The sequence below is a fragment of the Coenobita brevimanus genome, chromosome 80 (genome assembly GCF_032717465.1).
Source record: "Coenobita brevimanus isolate Jiangsu-jjx chromosome 80, ASM3271746v2, whole genome shotgun sequence".
NCBI classification, from domain to species: domain Eukaryota; kingdom Metazoa; phylum Arthropoda; class Malacostraca; order Decapoda; family Coenobitidae; genus Coenobita; species Coenobita brevimanus.
The window spans coordinates 38,931,792-38,947,984 of NC_137033.1; the positions used below are offsets into that span (position 1 = coordinate 38,931,792).

Below are 16,193 nucleotides of genomic sequence, written 5' to 3' on the forward strand. Positions count from 1 at the left end.
TTCGTAACACCTTTTATGTACTGATTTTCTTCTGGAAATTACTCCTAATTATCCTCTTGTATGTTACTGATGCACACTATAGCGACACTAAAACGATCATAATGCATACAACAGAATGATGAAGGGTAAAATGCTAAATAAATCGTAATGGAAATTATGCTACGAAGTCTCATGTGCCATATAGGGTAGGTCACATGTCATTTCTGTAGTCGGTTACGATTTTCGTATAGAAGGAACGTCTTAACAGCGAGTTGAACTCCTGTCCTTTTGAGGATTTGGGGATGAACACTAGGAACAGGGACGTTATTAATCATTATGCCATTAATAATAATGATAATAATGATAATAATAATAATAATAATAATAATAACAAGGATGATGATGATGATGATGATGATGATGATTATCATAAAAATAATAATAATATTAATAAACAGAAAGCACTCACAGAGCGCATACCTCCGCCAATGCCATTGCCATCAAAATGGATCCGGATCAGTGGAGATACTGTGTGGAATACATAGGATCCCATATTTTATCAATTGTTCCTTGAACCATGGCCCACTCTTCCTCAAGATTATAATGAAATTCATTGAGAGCTTTTGGAGATATTGTGCGGGATACATAGGACCCTGATCTGGATCTGGATCCGCTCTCAAATTCAATCAGTTCGTTCTTGGCCAATGGCTCACCCTTCCACAAACTTCATTGAAATTTATTGAGAACTTTTGGAGACTGTGTGAGATACTCCGGATCTTGATTCGGATCCGCCTCAAATTTCAACCAATTTTTTCTTGGCCCATGGCCAACCCTTCCACAAAATTTTACTGAAATACATTGAAAATTTTTGGAGATATCATGTAAACAATCAAACAAGTGATACTGCCATAGGCAAAGCGCTTGTCGCGTGGATCTGATTGAGTCTGCTTAGTTTTCATCAGCGTGTAGGTAGTCATTTGGCGAAAATTTTCGCGCTTCACTGCAAAGCACAGGATGGATTTAGGAAGGTAAAAATTGCATTGTCAGGTGCGCCGGACGTTTCTTTTCAATTTGGTTTTAAAAATCGATTTGTGAAATTTGAGAAAATGGTGCTGGGGCCAGCCACTGGGTCCTGACGATTTCCGGACCCACGGCCGCTGAAGGGGGTTTCAGCCTCCATCTAGCCCACAGCCAATGACCGATTTTGATTAAAAAAAAAAAAAAAGGCTTCCAGGGTTTATTGATGTCAACCTTCTGATTTTTTTTTTTTTTTTTTTTTTTTTCAGAACGATTGGAGCAAAATTGCGACCTGTAGAGTGCAGACAAATAAACAAACTGACAGACAAACTTACGGAACTGACCAACATGCCTGCCAAATCGAAAGATTCCCGCAAGGAGTGTAACTGCTTTAGGCACAGAGCATGCCGGATGGATCTGATTGTGTCTGCTTAGTTTTCACCTCCGTGGAGGCAGTCATTTGGCAATTTTTTTTCGCGCTTCATTGCGAAGCACAGGATGGTTTTAGGAAGCTATAAGTTGCACTGCCAGGTGCATCAGACGTTTCTCTTCAATTTGGTAAGAAAAAATATTTATTTTCGATATTTGAGAAAATGTTTCCAGGGCCGGCCACTGGGTCCCGATGATTTCCGGACCCACGGCCACTGAGAGGGGTTTCATCCCCCCACACAACCCAGGGCCTTTGACCGGTTTTGATGAAAAACAGTAAGCTTCCAGGGCTAATGGATATCTATCCTTTGATTTTTTTTTTTTTTTTCCAGAACGATTGGTGTAACCCTGTGACCTGTAGGGTGCAGACAAACAAACAGACAGATAAACATACGGAACTGACCAACATGCTTGCCGAATCAAAAGCTTCCAACAAGCAACAAACAGACAAACATAGGTGAATACGTTACCTCCAACTCCGTTGGCAGAGGTAATAATGATAGGCCCTAATAATAATAATGAAAATAATAATAATAAAAATAATAATAATAATAATTATAATAATAATAATAAATTATTATTATTATTATTATTATTATTATTTGACAAGTGTGAGCCCCAGTGAAGAGGCTGTACAGTAAACAAACTATAAAATCCTAAACGTTCTCAGTGGGGAGCAAAAAACAGCCACTGCGTAATTACTGACCTTGCATTAATGCATTAACCCCACTTATGAAGACTTGAGAACTCTGTGTAGTTAAGGAGAAGCGCGATCATGTAGACATTGGTCACCTGTAACTTAGTAAACAGCAAAATACCAAACCAAGAAGCTAAATATTGCCTCAGCTAGATAATATATACATCATACATACACTGTACAGAGTTTTGGAGGTGTATGGTACGTTGGAGGACTACTCGGCCTTCAAAGCAGACTGTGAAGCCTTTGCCAAAAGTCGAACACATAAAATTATATATATATATATATATATATATATATATATATATATATATATATATATATATATATATATATATATATATATATACATATATGTATGTATATATATATATATATATATATATATATATATATATGTAAATATATATATATAAATATATATATATATATATATATATATCTATATATATATATATATATATATATATGTAAATATATATATAAATAAATATAAATATATATATATATATATATATATATATATATATATATATATTTAAATAACAGAACGAAGGAAGGAAAAACAAATGAGTAAAAAAAAACAATCCATACACCAGATTATTGGCATCCTCCGTTCATAAAATATCTGTAACAGTTAGACTTGAACAGCTGTGGGTTGAAATTTGGAGGGAAACAACTGTGGGGAAGTGAGTTCCAGAGAGATGCAGTTCGGGGAACAAAAGAATTCTGATAGGCAGAAGTTCTGCAATATGATTGAGTGACATTCCAGTCATGAGCGCTACCAGATGCCCGTGTAGAAGATGATGAAGGCATTGAGTAGGTGGCACCATGGACGCAACTTCGTCTGAGCATTTGCTGTAAAAATATCTGTAAAATAATGCAAGGGAAGCGTCATTCCTTCTTACTTGCAGGGGAGGTAGTTAATATAAATGACAGGGTTGTTAATGATTCTAACAGCTTTGTTCTGAATTTTGTCTAGTTTGTCTCAATGCAAATTTCCACAACCATTCCACAAGGGTGAGCAATGATTCAAGTTAAGAGCGCACACATGACTTTATATAAATTATAGCTAACTACTCATCGGGTAGAAGAAGTTACGGACTCTGTACAATAATCCAAGTTTCTTTGAGGCGGTTTTAGCAAGTGATCTGACATGAGAGGTCCAGCTGAGGGCATTGTTAAGTGAGACGCCAAGAATTTCAATACTTTTGGAGATGGGAATATTATTAGGACTGAAGGTAATGTCTGTCAGTAAACTGTATATGTTCAGTTATATTAGCATTAAAAGAGACAAGGTTGTTTTGTCCCCATTCACTGATCGTAGATAGATCTTGATATATGGCTGTACTGAGTTGAGAGGTAGCGATAATAGACTTTGTAAATGGGTGTCTGAGTGTGAATGAACCATGTAGTGTTGAGTCATCTGCATATGAGTGGATGGGATTGTGGGTGACATATAAGAGATCATTAATATGAACCAGAATTAGGGTTGGCGCCAGAACTGATCCCTGCGGCACGGCGGCGTTAATTGAGTGGAAATTGGAATATACATCATCTACTTTTACTCTTATTTTCCTGTCACTAAGATATGAAGAAATCAAAGGAACAAAAGACGTTAGTCCATAGCAAGGGAGTTTGGACAGCAGGGAACGGTGCTATACTCTGTTGAAAGCTTTAGAGATATCAAGAGCTACTGCATGAGTTTCTCCAAAAAGATCAATTGATTGATGGATGGTATTAGTTAAGAGATTGAGTATGTCAATGGTGGATCTCTCGTGCCGAAAACCATATTGTCTATCACTAATTAAGTTGTTGGATTCAAGATGTTTCTACAATGTGCTTATTAATTAAAGTTTCAAATACCTTACTGCAGAAGGTTGCGTGACAGCTATTGGTCTGTAAGGTGGAGGGAAGTCTGACGAACTTCCTTTCTTCAGAATTGGGTGGATATTGGCTTCTTTCCATGAATTTGGGAATAAAGGAGTACGTATGCATAGTCTGAATAATTTAGCTAGGACAGAGGCAAGTTCAGGGGAACACTTTTTCAAAACAATTGGTGGAATTCCATCTGGGCCTGGAGCTTTGTTGGTAGGTAAATTGTCTAGGATGGATTTTACGTATCTTGTCTATATTTTAAGTGGGGCAATTTCGGGAGAATCAAGTTCCAGTACTGGGACATTCTGGCTGGTATTGTCTATGGTAGAGTTTCTGGCAAAGGTACTGGCAAAGATACCTGCTTTCCCACATGGGTCATTTGTAATGTTGCCATCTGAAGATTTTAGTGGGAGAATGGAAGATGACTTGTTAAAGTTATTTTTGAAAGAATTAAGAGCTGACGAGAATATTCTGTTGTCATTAGGGTTGTTAAGTAGTTTTGATACTTGCTTTTGAAGGAAGTTTGATTTAGATAGATTTAATACAGCTTTTGCATGATTTCTAGCAATTTTAAATTGGGAGAGTGATTCAGATGTTTTTTATTTTAACCCTCCCCATCCCGACGTTTTCTGGGCAGTGGTACGTCCCAGTCCCGACATTTTTGGACCTTTTTTTTTTTAGGCTCAAACATTAGCTTTGGGTGAGAAACATCGAAAATTCATAGAGAAATCGCTCACCTGAGGTTTAAGATACTCGATCCAGGTACGAGTACCTCATCGACTAGTTTTCTAACAGGCTGGCACCAAGAAACGAGTTCTATGGGAGGGTAATATTTTATCCACTATAAATTGTTATCTATTTATTTACTTGGTACGAATTTATATGTAGTAAGAGTATATTGGTTTTCAAACAGTAATAATATAGGTATTATAATGATGAGTCAATTTCAATTAACTCATCACCATTCATGTGATCTTTTTTCCCATGACATCTGGATCATCATTTCTGACTGTTTCTTCCTCTAATGCTATGTAAATTTGTCTCTCCATATTGTCATCGCAGTGGGGAATCACTCTGGCCCTGAATGTTCTTATTGGCCAGGTCACTGGTAACAGTGAATTGTCAATATTAATGGCATGCCAGGGGGAGAGGTTATGCGGTGTAAGGCATTGTCTCTGCTTGGCATCCTGTAGAGGAATAGAGGAAGGTGTCCCGTGTATACGTCCCAAAAATCACTCGTGTAATCACTCACGAAAATTGAAAATTGTGCAAATTAGGGACCTTGCAATGTTCCCGCGTTAATTTACGTCTCCGATTTATGAGTGCACATCATGTGAGGACGTATATTCACGTCTCCGGGACGGGGCGGGTTAAGTAAGAGTCATATGGTAATGACTTTTGGGCTGTTGCCCTGGTACAGTTACCATCAAACCATTTTGGAGAGTTCGATCTTTTAGTGACCTGTTGACTTGGTATGAATAAATCCATACCAGCTACTATTAAGTCACAAATGTGAGACTGGGTAGAATTGGGATCACTAGAGAAGAAAGACTGCCATGGAATGTCAGCAAGATAATTTCTAAATCCAACTGCAGTCTGCCCTATCAAAGTGCCATCAGGTCACCCTGTCAGTTTCAGAACGGGGAGGTGTGGAAGAGTTAACTAATGAGGATTTGATGAGATTTTGGTCAGATGATCCAAGTGGTGACAGTACCTCCATCCTGTATTGATCTGGATTATTTGTCAAGAATTAAATCCAAGAGATGGGCATTGCGGTCATGATTACCTGGTATTCTGGCTGGTTGCTTTACCAACTGGGTGAGATTAAACGATTCCACAAACAGCTCGTGACTCTTAGACCAGCTACTGCCAGTCCGGGCAGTAGCAGCAGCAACCATTCAAAATTATGTATGTTAAAATCACCCGGCAAAATGGTAATTTCGGTGCCAAGGACAAGGGTAAGGTTACTCAACTAGAGTGGATATGGATAAGACACCACAAATAGAATGCTTTATCTTGGGAGTGTGCCTCATTGGAAAATAACAGATGTTTTACTAATTCGATCAATTCACACTTCACGTTCATTCAGGCTAAAAAAGGTATTGTTAACCTTTATGAGAAAAATCTAAATATTTGACAACCACTGACTTAGAAAATGGGATCGTAAAATGATCATCAAAAATTTGAAGTCGCAATTATCATCTTTGTAGCGCCATTTCTCTGGCCATTTAGCATGCTCCAGTAAGCACTGATATTCCTTCTAATGTGATGTTATTAATAGTGTATTTAGTACCATACCTTACCTATATAACTGTAAGACGTTTTAGGATACAAAGTGAACAGATGATGGCCCGGCGCTTCGAAATCTAACCCACTGACAATACTGTATAATGCCTCAAGACACAGGCAAAAGCAGTCCTACACGTTGGGACATTGCAACGCCCTTTGTCCTGTGAATCCAGTGATGTAATGTCTAGTTTATTCAGATTAGAATATAATTTTTTGAACTGGGAGAGTTAGATACAGCCATAGCCATCATTAACCCATTCCATTCGAGAGGCTTTTTCTAAGCCGAGTGGAAAAATCTTGCCAGTAAGATTAAGCTAATATATATATATATATATATATATTGTCACCCTGATTGAAGGGATAAAAATACCGTGGTAAGACAAGGCTGAGTGTGAGAGAGTGGCCTGAATTTGATTTCTCTGTACTTCATGAGTGGCAAAGAAGACTTAACAGCTTATTCTGAACATTATACATAATTATTCTCGTGTTATTAACAACATATGCTAAGTGGCGTAGGGGACATCACAGCACATCTTTTGGGGGATATACTTAACTTGTTTTACCCCAACAATCTCAAATTTTCTATTTTAAACCTATTTCACCCTAACTTGGCCTAAAATTTCCAACTCTCATTTTCAATGCTGTGTTAAACAGATAATTGGATTAGCAGTAGAATATAATGGTGCGCCACGAAACACTGCTATGGAAAGGTTGTACAGTGGTAATAGCGTTACTATTTTAATTACTGCTGAGTTACGCGAAGTAACCTATATAATGACATTAATCTGGGTCAACTTAACGTGAGAGAACTTGAAGTTATGACGTTTTGATATCTATATGTTGGGCACCAATAACCTTCTAGAGGATATTGAGGTGTAATGATCAGAAATATATATTGGTTTAGGAAGATGTGCTACAACAAATCCTACGTCACTCACAGCACTCTTTCTGCCCCAACAGTGACCTCAGCTACAACAACATCAGCAGTCTCCCGGCGGGCAGTTTTTTGGGAGTGCCATACCTACAGGACCTTCTGCTTCAGGGTAACGCTGTCGCCACCATCCAAAACAACACATTCCTCGGCCTACACAGACTCCAGGTCCTGTAAGTACCTCATCATCATCATCACTACTACTATCATCATCAACACTGATTATCATTGTAATGGAGAATCCTAATTCACATACCATCACCCACAACACATTCCTAGGCCTACACATAATTCAGATGAAAGTACCGGTACTAGACTCGACTTCCAATACGGAGATTTGTAGTGTAAGAGAGTTTCAACATACTCTACTTATAAGTCCTTCAAGTCAGTGTACATAAAGTATTTTCCATCTCATTTGTGTTATTCTCAACCATTGTACTGAAAATCCCACCGCAGGTTAACACTCTCAGCTGAAGAGAATTGTCTGGCATTAGCTGGATTACAGTATTAGAGCTGTTTCAATCATTAGATACTTAATGGTTTCAACATTAAGACTGACTCCATCGATAAAATCGTTAGCTCTTAGTCGAAATAACAAGAGCTGGTCTGATCAAGAGAGAATCAATGAGCATCTCAGGAGGAAACAAAGGCGCCTCCAATGACAAATTTAAATATGGTCTGTTTTCACCTGACGTAACTAGGTCATATCCCCACCTTGAATAGTAAGTCGTGGTTGCATGAAAGCCAGTGAATCATTGTTATGAGGTAGGAATGAGTTTTCTTGGTTGCCATTCAAAGCTGTCCCCTAATTTGACTATACACGGGCCATTAATTTGGCCAATAGCGGGTTAGGGATCTTTGTCAGGTTAATACAAATACGCTACAGATATTTACTCGACAGACAACTGGAGGAGAATCTTATCACTAGCATCCACCCTGAAGCCTTCCTACCACTACTGAGCCTCGAGGACATGTGAGTATCATTTGCTCTCTTTTCCAGTACAAAGTGTATTCACAAAGTCCTGCTGTGTTTAGGGATGCTTTTTTCCTGTTTGAAAGAGTAAATCGCCCTTTTTTTTTTTTTTTTTTTTTTTTTAACTTGTCTTAGCTTGGAATACATACTGAGATGCAGTATTTAAACTAAAAAAAAAAGAAGAAAAAAGTCGACTAACCATTTCATAAAGAAAACTGCATCCTAATCTGTTTAGCCATTTACACCCAATAAAACTTTCTGAGCCCAGGAGGGCATTGTGAACATCCAGTGCAGTATTATTCCTGTTCTATCTATGACACCATTTTTTCCAGTCAATTACATCACTGTAATGCGGTTCATTATATCCATTATAATAATCTAAAAAGTTCTTTCTAGTGTTCTATATATTCAATTTCAGTATCATTCCATTATTTTGATCTTTTCGATTATATTTAGGTATTCTGTAATGGTATTGTATGCAAAATATTCTCTTTCCTTCTATTTTTCACTTAATTCCATTACTTTACCCATCCCGTTATTCTGTTCATTCACTAAATTATTCACTTCATACCATTCACTTACTGCATCTAATCCCTGACATTAACAGATCCCTTTTCTTCTCATTAATTACTTTTCGTATTCTAACTCTTATAACATAATCATTTCTACTACTCTTTCCATTTCATAGATTTTGTCATGTTCCATAAAATTTTCCATTAAGTTCTGTCATCTCATCTCCTCTGCTTTCTTTTCGTTTCCAAAGAATCTAACCACTCCATTATAAAGGGTGGTCCGTATGTTATGCTCTTCGTTTTCGTGTGTTGCTGGGACGGCTACGGCTCAGTCTGCTTTTGTGAGAAAGCGAGGACGTTTTGGCTGGTTCATGAAATTATTAGTCAACCATGCAATAGTTGAACTTTAAATAGCAGACGCTGCATAGCATGAAGGGGATATGGGAAACAAAAAAATGATACAGGTAGACACTGGTAACGCTGACCAAGCCGTTCTCGAAACACACGAGACCTGGGTTGTGCAGTATATGGACTACCTGTACTTTTTTTTTTTTTTTTTTTTTTACGGTAATTACCCTAACTTCGTCACTATATTGACTTTGAAATATTCGCTCTTACTGACCTTGGACGACATCATTGAGTATAACATAGTCATCTACTACTGAAGAGATTAATAATGAGTATATCCAACCTCTTTAACTAAAAAAAAAAAAAAAAAAAAATCTCTGTAATCTAAATATAATTGTCTTGGAGCAGCAAAAATAATCAATAAACATACGTCATTGCAGTGAAGTAGTTAACCTTCCATGGTTCTAATAAAACTTTAGGCTGAGATAGATTCTGGAAGGGAGGATTGAAAAACTGCTTGTCCTTCAGGAATCCACTTTTCTTTCATATATATATATATATATATATATATATATATATATATATATATATGTGTGTGTGTGTGTGTGTGTGTGTGTGTGTGTGTGTGTGTGTGTGTGTGTGAGAGAGAGAGAGAGACAGAGAGAGAGAGAGAGAGAGAGAGAGAGAGAGAGAGAGAGAGAGAGAGAGAGAGAGAGAGAGAGAGAGAGATGTGTGTGTGTGTGTGTGTGAGAGAGAGAGAGAGAGAGAGAGAGAGAGAGAGAGAGAGAGAGAGAGATGTGTGTGTGTGTGTGTGTGAGAGAGAGAGAGAGAGAGAGAGAGTTTTTATTTAACTGTACATATGCAGGGAGGTATGTGTTGGTTGCCTGCACCTGTTCATGGCCTGTCAAGTGTTACCATCTTCAACCCGTTTATATGTACCAGTGCTGTCACCTGTTAGCATCTATAGCATCTTTGTGAATGCAGTAGGTTGTCTAAGTCTGCAGCACCTTATTGAGTGGACTTGTTCCGTGATACATCAACGAGGGGGTGGGATTTGCTGATATACAATTGCTCCTCTGTCATAACTTGCGTTAGTTATTAGAAGAAGAACATGAGAGATGGGGAGTTAGTGTATCCTTTTTTCCTTCTTCTTCCTGGAATAACAAATCATAGATGGGACAGGATGTTGACTGAAAGTTTGTCAGTGAATCTAGCCACTGGGCAGCAATTTATTTCTGTAGCAACTGTATGAGAGCAATCATGTAATAATGATCATCAGAGTGCGTCTGGTCATGTGCCGGTTAACATCTGGTTTTCCTCACCGTCCATATTGAATACAAGCAAGGACTGTGTCATTTTGAACTGGTGTGACTGTATTAAGTATGTTTCTAATATGTTTGTGGGTAGTGTGGAAGACAAGTAAAGTCTATTTTAGCAAAATTATTTGTCTCAGTGTGGGATCAAACATGCGTCCTTTAAGACAGCAGACCATTTCTCTAAGCGATCACCACCTTTAACACCATTGTCTCAGAAACCATATCCTCCTACAGCTGCTGCGTAAATGCAGTCAGTATAAATCATCATCTGTGTAAGACGTGTATTCATGTGTCAGCATCTCTTTGAGTACCTATGACTCCCGTGTGAGTGTCATCAGAACTTGTATCCCCTGTATGAGTGGAATTATTTCCTGCTGCAGCAAGCTGGGCATCCACATTCCACCAGTGCTGCTGTGTGAGTACGGTCATGTGCCAGTCAGCATCCGTGATTGTAGTCATTTATTAGTTAGCATCTACGTGAGTTTAGTCCCTTGTCAGCACCTGTATGAGTACATGTAGCTCTTTTATGAATCGAGTCGTTCCTGGTGCAGCAACCTGGGCAGCAACATGTTTCCAAAGTTATAATGTGAGTGCAGCGAAGTATAAATTAATATATCAATACAAGTACTTGTAACCTCTCTATGTTTGGAAGGCAACATCTGTAGCCCTTGTATGAGTACAGCTGTTCCCCAATGCAGAAACTTGGGCAGCAACATGTTCCCGGAGCTGCCAACACGCGGGCTGGAGGGCGCCGTGGCCATCAAAGTGCACAACAACCGCTACCTGAGAGAGTTCCCTGCTCCAGATAATTTCCCGAAGGTCCGCAGTCTGACACTTTCATACGCCTACCACTGCTGCCCATTCCTCAGGTTGGTCATTAGAATTCATTACCTGTATATTAATACTCTTAGGAATTCCTGTGTACCCCGGATCCTACTACTGATTTCCTACGGGCCACAGTCCAACACCATCATGTACCAGTCACAGACGTCCCTTCCTCAGATTGGTCAATAACACTTTTTGTTTAATTTTTTCGGTTCATTATGGTGGTAGCTTCAAAGATATCTTAAAACTGCTCTCCCTGGAGCAATAGTCTGATCCTCTCATACGTCTACCACTTGCTGTCCCTTCCTCAGGTTAACCACAAACTCATACTTCTTTAATATTACACAAAAATGTACATATGTTGAGGTTTTCGCATGTATGTTATGTATTTGAATTATTTCTCCCTTCGGCGGTTTTCCTTGCATTGCACACGCATATGAAAACAATAATAATGAAATTAAAAGAAAAAGTGCATTCATACATACGTTATTTTCTTCCACTTGGTAGTGCACTACACTGACGGTTTGTTGAGCTGAGGATGGGTATTATCATTAAAGGAGGATGGGGAGAGAGGTAGAGGGTAAAAAATATTGCTTGAGTAAGGCAAGCAAAGCCACCAGGTCCCTGGGAATCAAGTCCTGGAATTCTACGATGGACAACTCCAGTTTCATACTTTGAAGCTGTCTGTAAAGCGAAAATGTAAATCTTGAATTTTGACAAATAGAAAGGTGATCTGTTATGGGGTAAATGTCCTTTCTTGTGCCTGTTGTATCGTAGGTTACTTCACCTCGGAATGGAATATTTAATTTCAGGGGAACACGTCTTCCCTTTCATAATGCTGATAACCTTTATTTAAGGTTAGTTTGTGAAAATCATGTCCATTCAACTTACGTGTCAGAAAGGAGCATTTTAATTTAGCTATCCTCAGATTATTTAGTGCAGGTTAGGAGACAGTTTATAATTCAACTTAGGAGAGACTATGTACTTGTTATGAGATTCTTTATACTGCTTAAGAGAGACATATTGTAGTGCTCAGAAGTAACTGTACAAATCTGGAGAATTTATTATACTACATACAAAAGACTATAAAGCTCAGGAGCGACTTTTCCTCCAGTTTGGTAGACTTTTGGGCCTGCAACCTGACTGTGAATGAGAAGTCCCAGATCCATGAAACTCTAGCATAAGTAGCAGTAGCAAGTATTATATTCTTCCTAAAAACAGACTATGCTACACTGCTTAGAAGATACTTTCCGACTCTACAGCCTGAGTGTGAGTGAGGAGCAGCCTCGGATCCAGGAGGACGTGGTGTTTGATGTGGAGGATCTGCAGGACCTCGACCCAACCATATGGAATGTGTCCAGTATCTGGCCTGAAACCGGTGAGTCAGAAGCGTTATTATTTATGAATTACAACTTACTGTTGCATTATTATTGCATCTAAGTGCGTGAAAGTTTAAGAAAGACCTGCATTTCTGCGTGGCTATCTATAGAATAACTGTATCTAAATAAACGTGATCATCCTGCATCCTATAGTAAAGAGTGTTGTCAGCAGCTGTATGGAAAAATCAGACATGGCCCATACTTATCGCATGTTTCAGAAATTTTCGTCAAAATCTGGAGTCTTGTCCACACTTGAGCTCGGTTTTAGCAACACATCTCTAAAGTCAGCATTTACAGTAGTTATACTGCCTTAATAATTCAAGTGCGTCATCTTTCTACATGTCATATTCATACAAAAGTTTCTTCTTGCCTTCGCCAACACACAAATCTGTATTTTAGTTTCTCTCTCTCTCTCTCTCTCTCTCTCTGATTGAGCTGATGGTTCGACACTGAAAACATATATATACTGCTACTGCACAAATTTTTAACTTCTCCTTCTACTCAGTAAAGGAATAACTTCCTTCTTTTCTTGTAAATCTTGATGTTAAGAGTTCTAATTAAAAAAAAAAAAAAACTCCAGAACTCACGATGAACCTAACCCAACTCCTGCTCCCTTACCATATACCAGGAACATTTATTTTTCATACTCTTATTGGACACTTTTACAAACGGATTTTATCTACGAAGCTTCTCTTAGGACAAGGTAAACTAAAAGCTGTGGCATTTCCTCCTGTAACAAACATCATCTTTCAACCAGTGACAATGTGTACCCAGAACGTAATCAGCTTTCAGCCAGTTATCTTAACTGTAAGCAAGCATCATAATCACTACTGTAAAATTAAGTTTTCAGATTAATAATACATTAGAGACATAATATTTAAGCCACTGTTTGTTTACACACTTTTTCTAATTTTATTCAGAAAAAGCAACTTATATAAACTAAGAAGTTTCATGTCATGAACGAATAATCAGGATAATGAAAATATATTGATTTCTGTGTTGGTATAGAGAAGCAACTTTGGAAATATTACAGTACCAACATCTATGACAAGACGGCAACAGATGGCATGTTTTGTCCTTATTAGGACATTAATTGGCGTAATGAAAATGAATAACGTAAAAACGGCTGAGGTAAATGAATGTGATGACATTCTCCTTCTCTCATATATATATATATATATATATATATATATATATATATATATATATATATATATATATATATATATATATATATTCTGCTGTGCTCCTGGTGTGCAAGGTTATTATTATTATTATTATTATTTTTTTTTTTTTTTTTAATCTCAAAATGAATTTTTAAAACTCACAGAGGATGTGATAAATTGTGTGTATCAGTTCTTAGGACGATTTGTGTCATAGTTTACTTGCTGCATTGTCATAAAGTTAAGCGCTTTTGAGCAAGAGGAAAAATACCATTATATTTTAATTTCATCAAAGTCTGGCTTGATGAGTATGTAATAGAACTGGCATATTCAAATATAGGTATGCAGATAATAATAACTCAGCTGTAACCAGCTTAGAGAAAAGAGCAACGACTTAAGTTTTTAGTTTTACATAGTATGCTGAATATGATGTGTGCAACAATTCTCCTTGGAGTATTATATGATGTATGTCCAGGTTCAACATTCATTTTTCAGTTGCATTGTATAGAAAAGTTACACACACACATACACACACACACACACACACACACACACACACACACACACACACACACTCAAAGTTGTGTCAGCCAAAGGTTGGCGAACTTCAAAAAACGACTGTTGACCAACATTGGTTTAATCATTATGCTGCTATGACTTGAATTATTAGTAGCAAGGATTGGCAAGATTTAACAAGTACCTAATGCAAATAATGATAACAAAGAGAAAAACAAAGTTGGCATAAGAGTCTAGGGCTTATTAATGAGAATCGTAAATGCAGGGACAAAAAAAAAAAAGATGGATAACCTGTTCCTTGGTCATGATTGCTACGATATCTTTAGATGACAGTATTGAGCTAAACAGACATTATTACGGAGGCAACTTATGAACTATGCAAAATTGTATTGAAGTAGCAATGATGCACTTATTTATGAAAGTAAGGTTCAACAAAATGACCAAGGTAACAGTAATGGAAAAAAAAGGCAGTGTGAGAACCCAATGTCTGACATGATAAGTCAGACATAAAGTATGGCAGAGTGTGGGTCTAGTAGACACTAGTCATATGATGAAACTAAAAAAAAATAATAATGGCCAGTGATATCTGTCCACATTCAGATATATGTGAAAATTAATTTTTGAGGTGCGAGCATGTATTTATTGACTCTGACTTATCCATATTTTCACAGCTGGGATTAGCAGAACATCGTTATTTCATTCCACTGTTGTAGGGTTTGGTATTACTGTTTTCGTGCATGTAAAGTTGAGTTTAATAGTTCCAGGTACAGAGGCTTTTTAAGCACGAGGTATGTCAGGAATTTAGTTTGACCACTGCTGAGAGGACATTTCAGGCCATTCAGGAGACACACAATGACTTTCAGAAACGTATAACTATGTTACTGCCCACACAGTATCCCATATTATCATAAGCTTTGGAAGCATCGTAGCACCGCTTCCTTATCTTTTAATTCTGCATGTGTCATGTTAACACTTTCTTGTATATTAATATTGCGAATTTTTATCAATAACGAAGATGTTAAAAAAAAGAGAGAGACAGAATACCGAGGTGGATTAGCAAGAAAAAAAAAAAAAGAGAGATTCTAGAAAGCTTTGAGAGCTAATAAAAACAAAGCCTAATGTGCCAGCCACTGTACCATGGACTTGTGACCTCAAATGTACTTCATTCACGTATGACTTTTGACTTAATTACTTTTCCCCACATCCTTTCTGTCTTGTCGTGTGACCCAATAGGTACCCAGACCAACTTTGCGACCATATGGGCTAACCTGGCTGGTGACTTCCCTGCAGCTGCTTTGAGTGTCTCCACTACACTGGACCCTGCCCACACCCCTACACACCATATTACCTGCCAGCCGCTGCCAGGTTAGTGTCTGTCTAGCTCACCCAGCCCACCCAGTGTAAAGGCATCCTCCTAGTTTTAGCCAGGATAGTAGTAGTGCAGTAATGTCATGCTTGGGTATGAATGTATCTCTGAACAAACAGTAGCAGAGTCACTATTATTTCTGTTTCCTGTATCTATCTGTCTCATGATTGGAGGGAAATTGTTAATGAATAATTGATGACGCGGCCCTGAAGGGATATTCTCCCACACTAGGTCTGATCAGCTGATCAGGTCAGGTGTGGGTAAGGGGATGGGTCCATTATGATGTGACAGAGGTAAACCAGCTAGCTCTGCTGTCTGGCCCTGCTGCAGATGTCTCTGATTGCACTGCGCGGTTGACCCTTGTGCGGTGTGGTGTGGTGAGGATATAAGATACTAATAAATGTGTGTGTGTGGATAAATAAATTGGGAGTGTGTCGTTCTGTTTCGGCTACCTCCCTTTCTTTGGGGGAAGCAGCCTAGGTATACAGATAGATCGATAGATATCTGTCATCCAGACATTCCTTTGCCCTGCCCAGTCATAAGTGTAGGGGTCCGGGTCCAAGCAACTCACTTTC

General features: G+C 38.1%; 1 protein-coding gene across 1 annotated transcript in view; it reads left to right on the forward strand.

The window, feature by feature from the left end:
• LOC145409335 (uncharacterized) overlaps positions 1-16,193 on the forward strand; it is a 50,874-nt gene that overhangs the window by 7,168 nt on the left and 27,513 nt on the right. Inside the window, 5 exon segments of the mRNA XM_080279806.1 lie at positions 7,250-7,393; positions 8,122-8,193; positions 11,068-11,238; positions 12,457-12,572; positions 15,486-15,617. Of these exon segments, the coding sequence (XP_080135932.1) occupies positions 7,250-7,393; positions 8,122-8,193; positions 11,068-11,238; positions 12,457-12,572; positions 15,486-15,617 (635 nt within the window).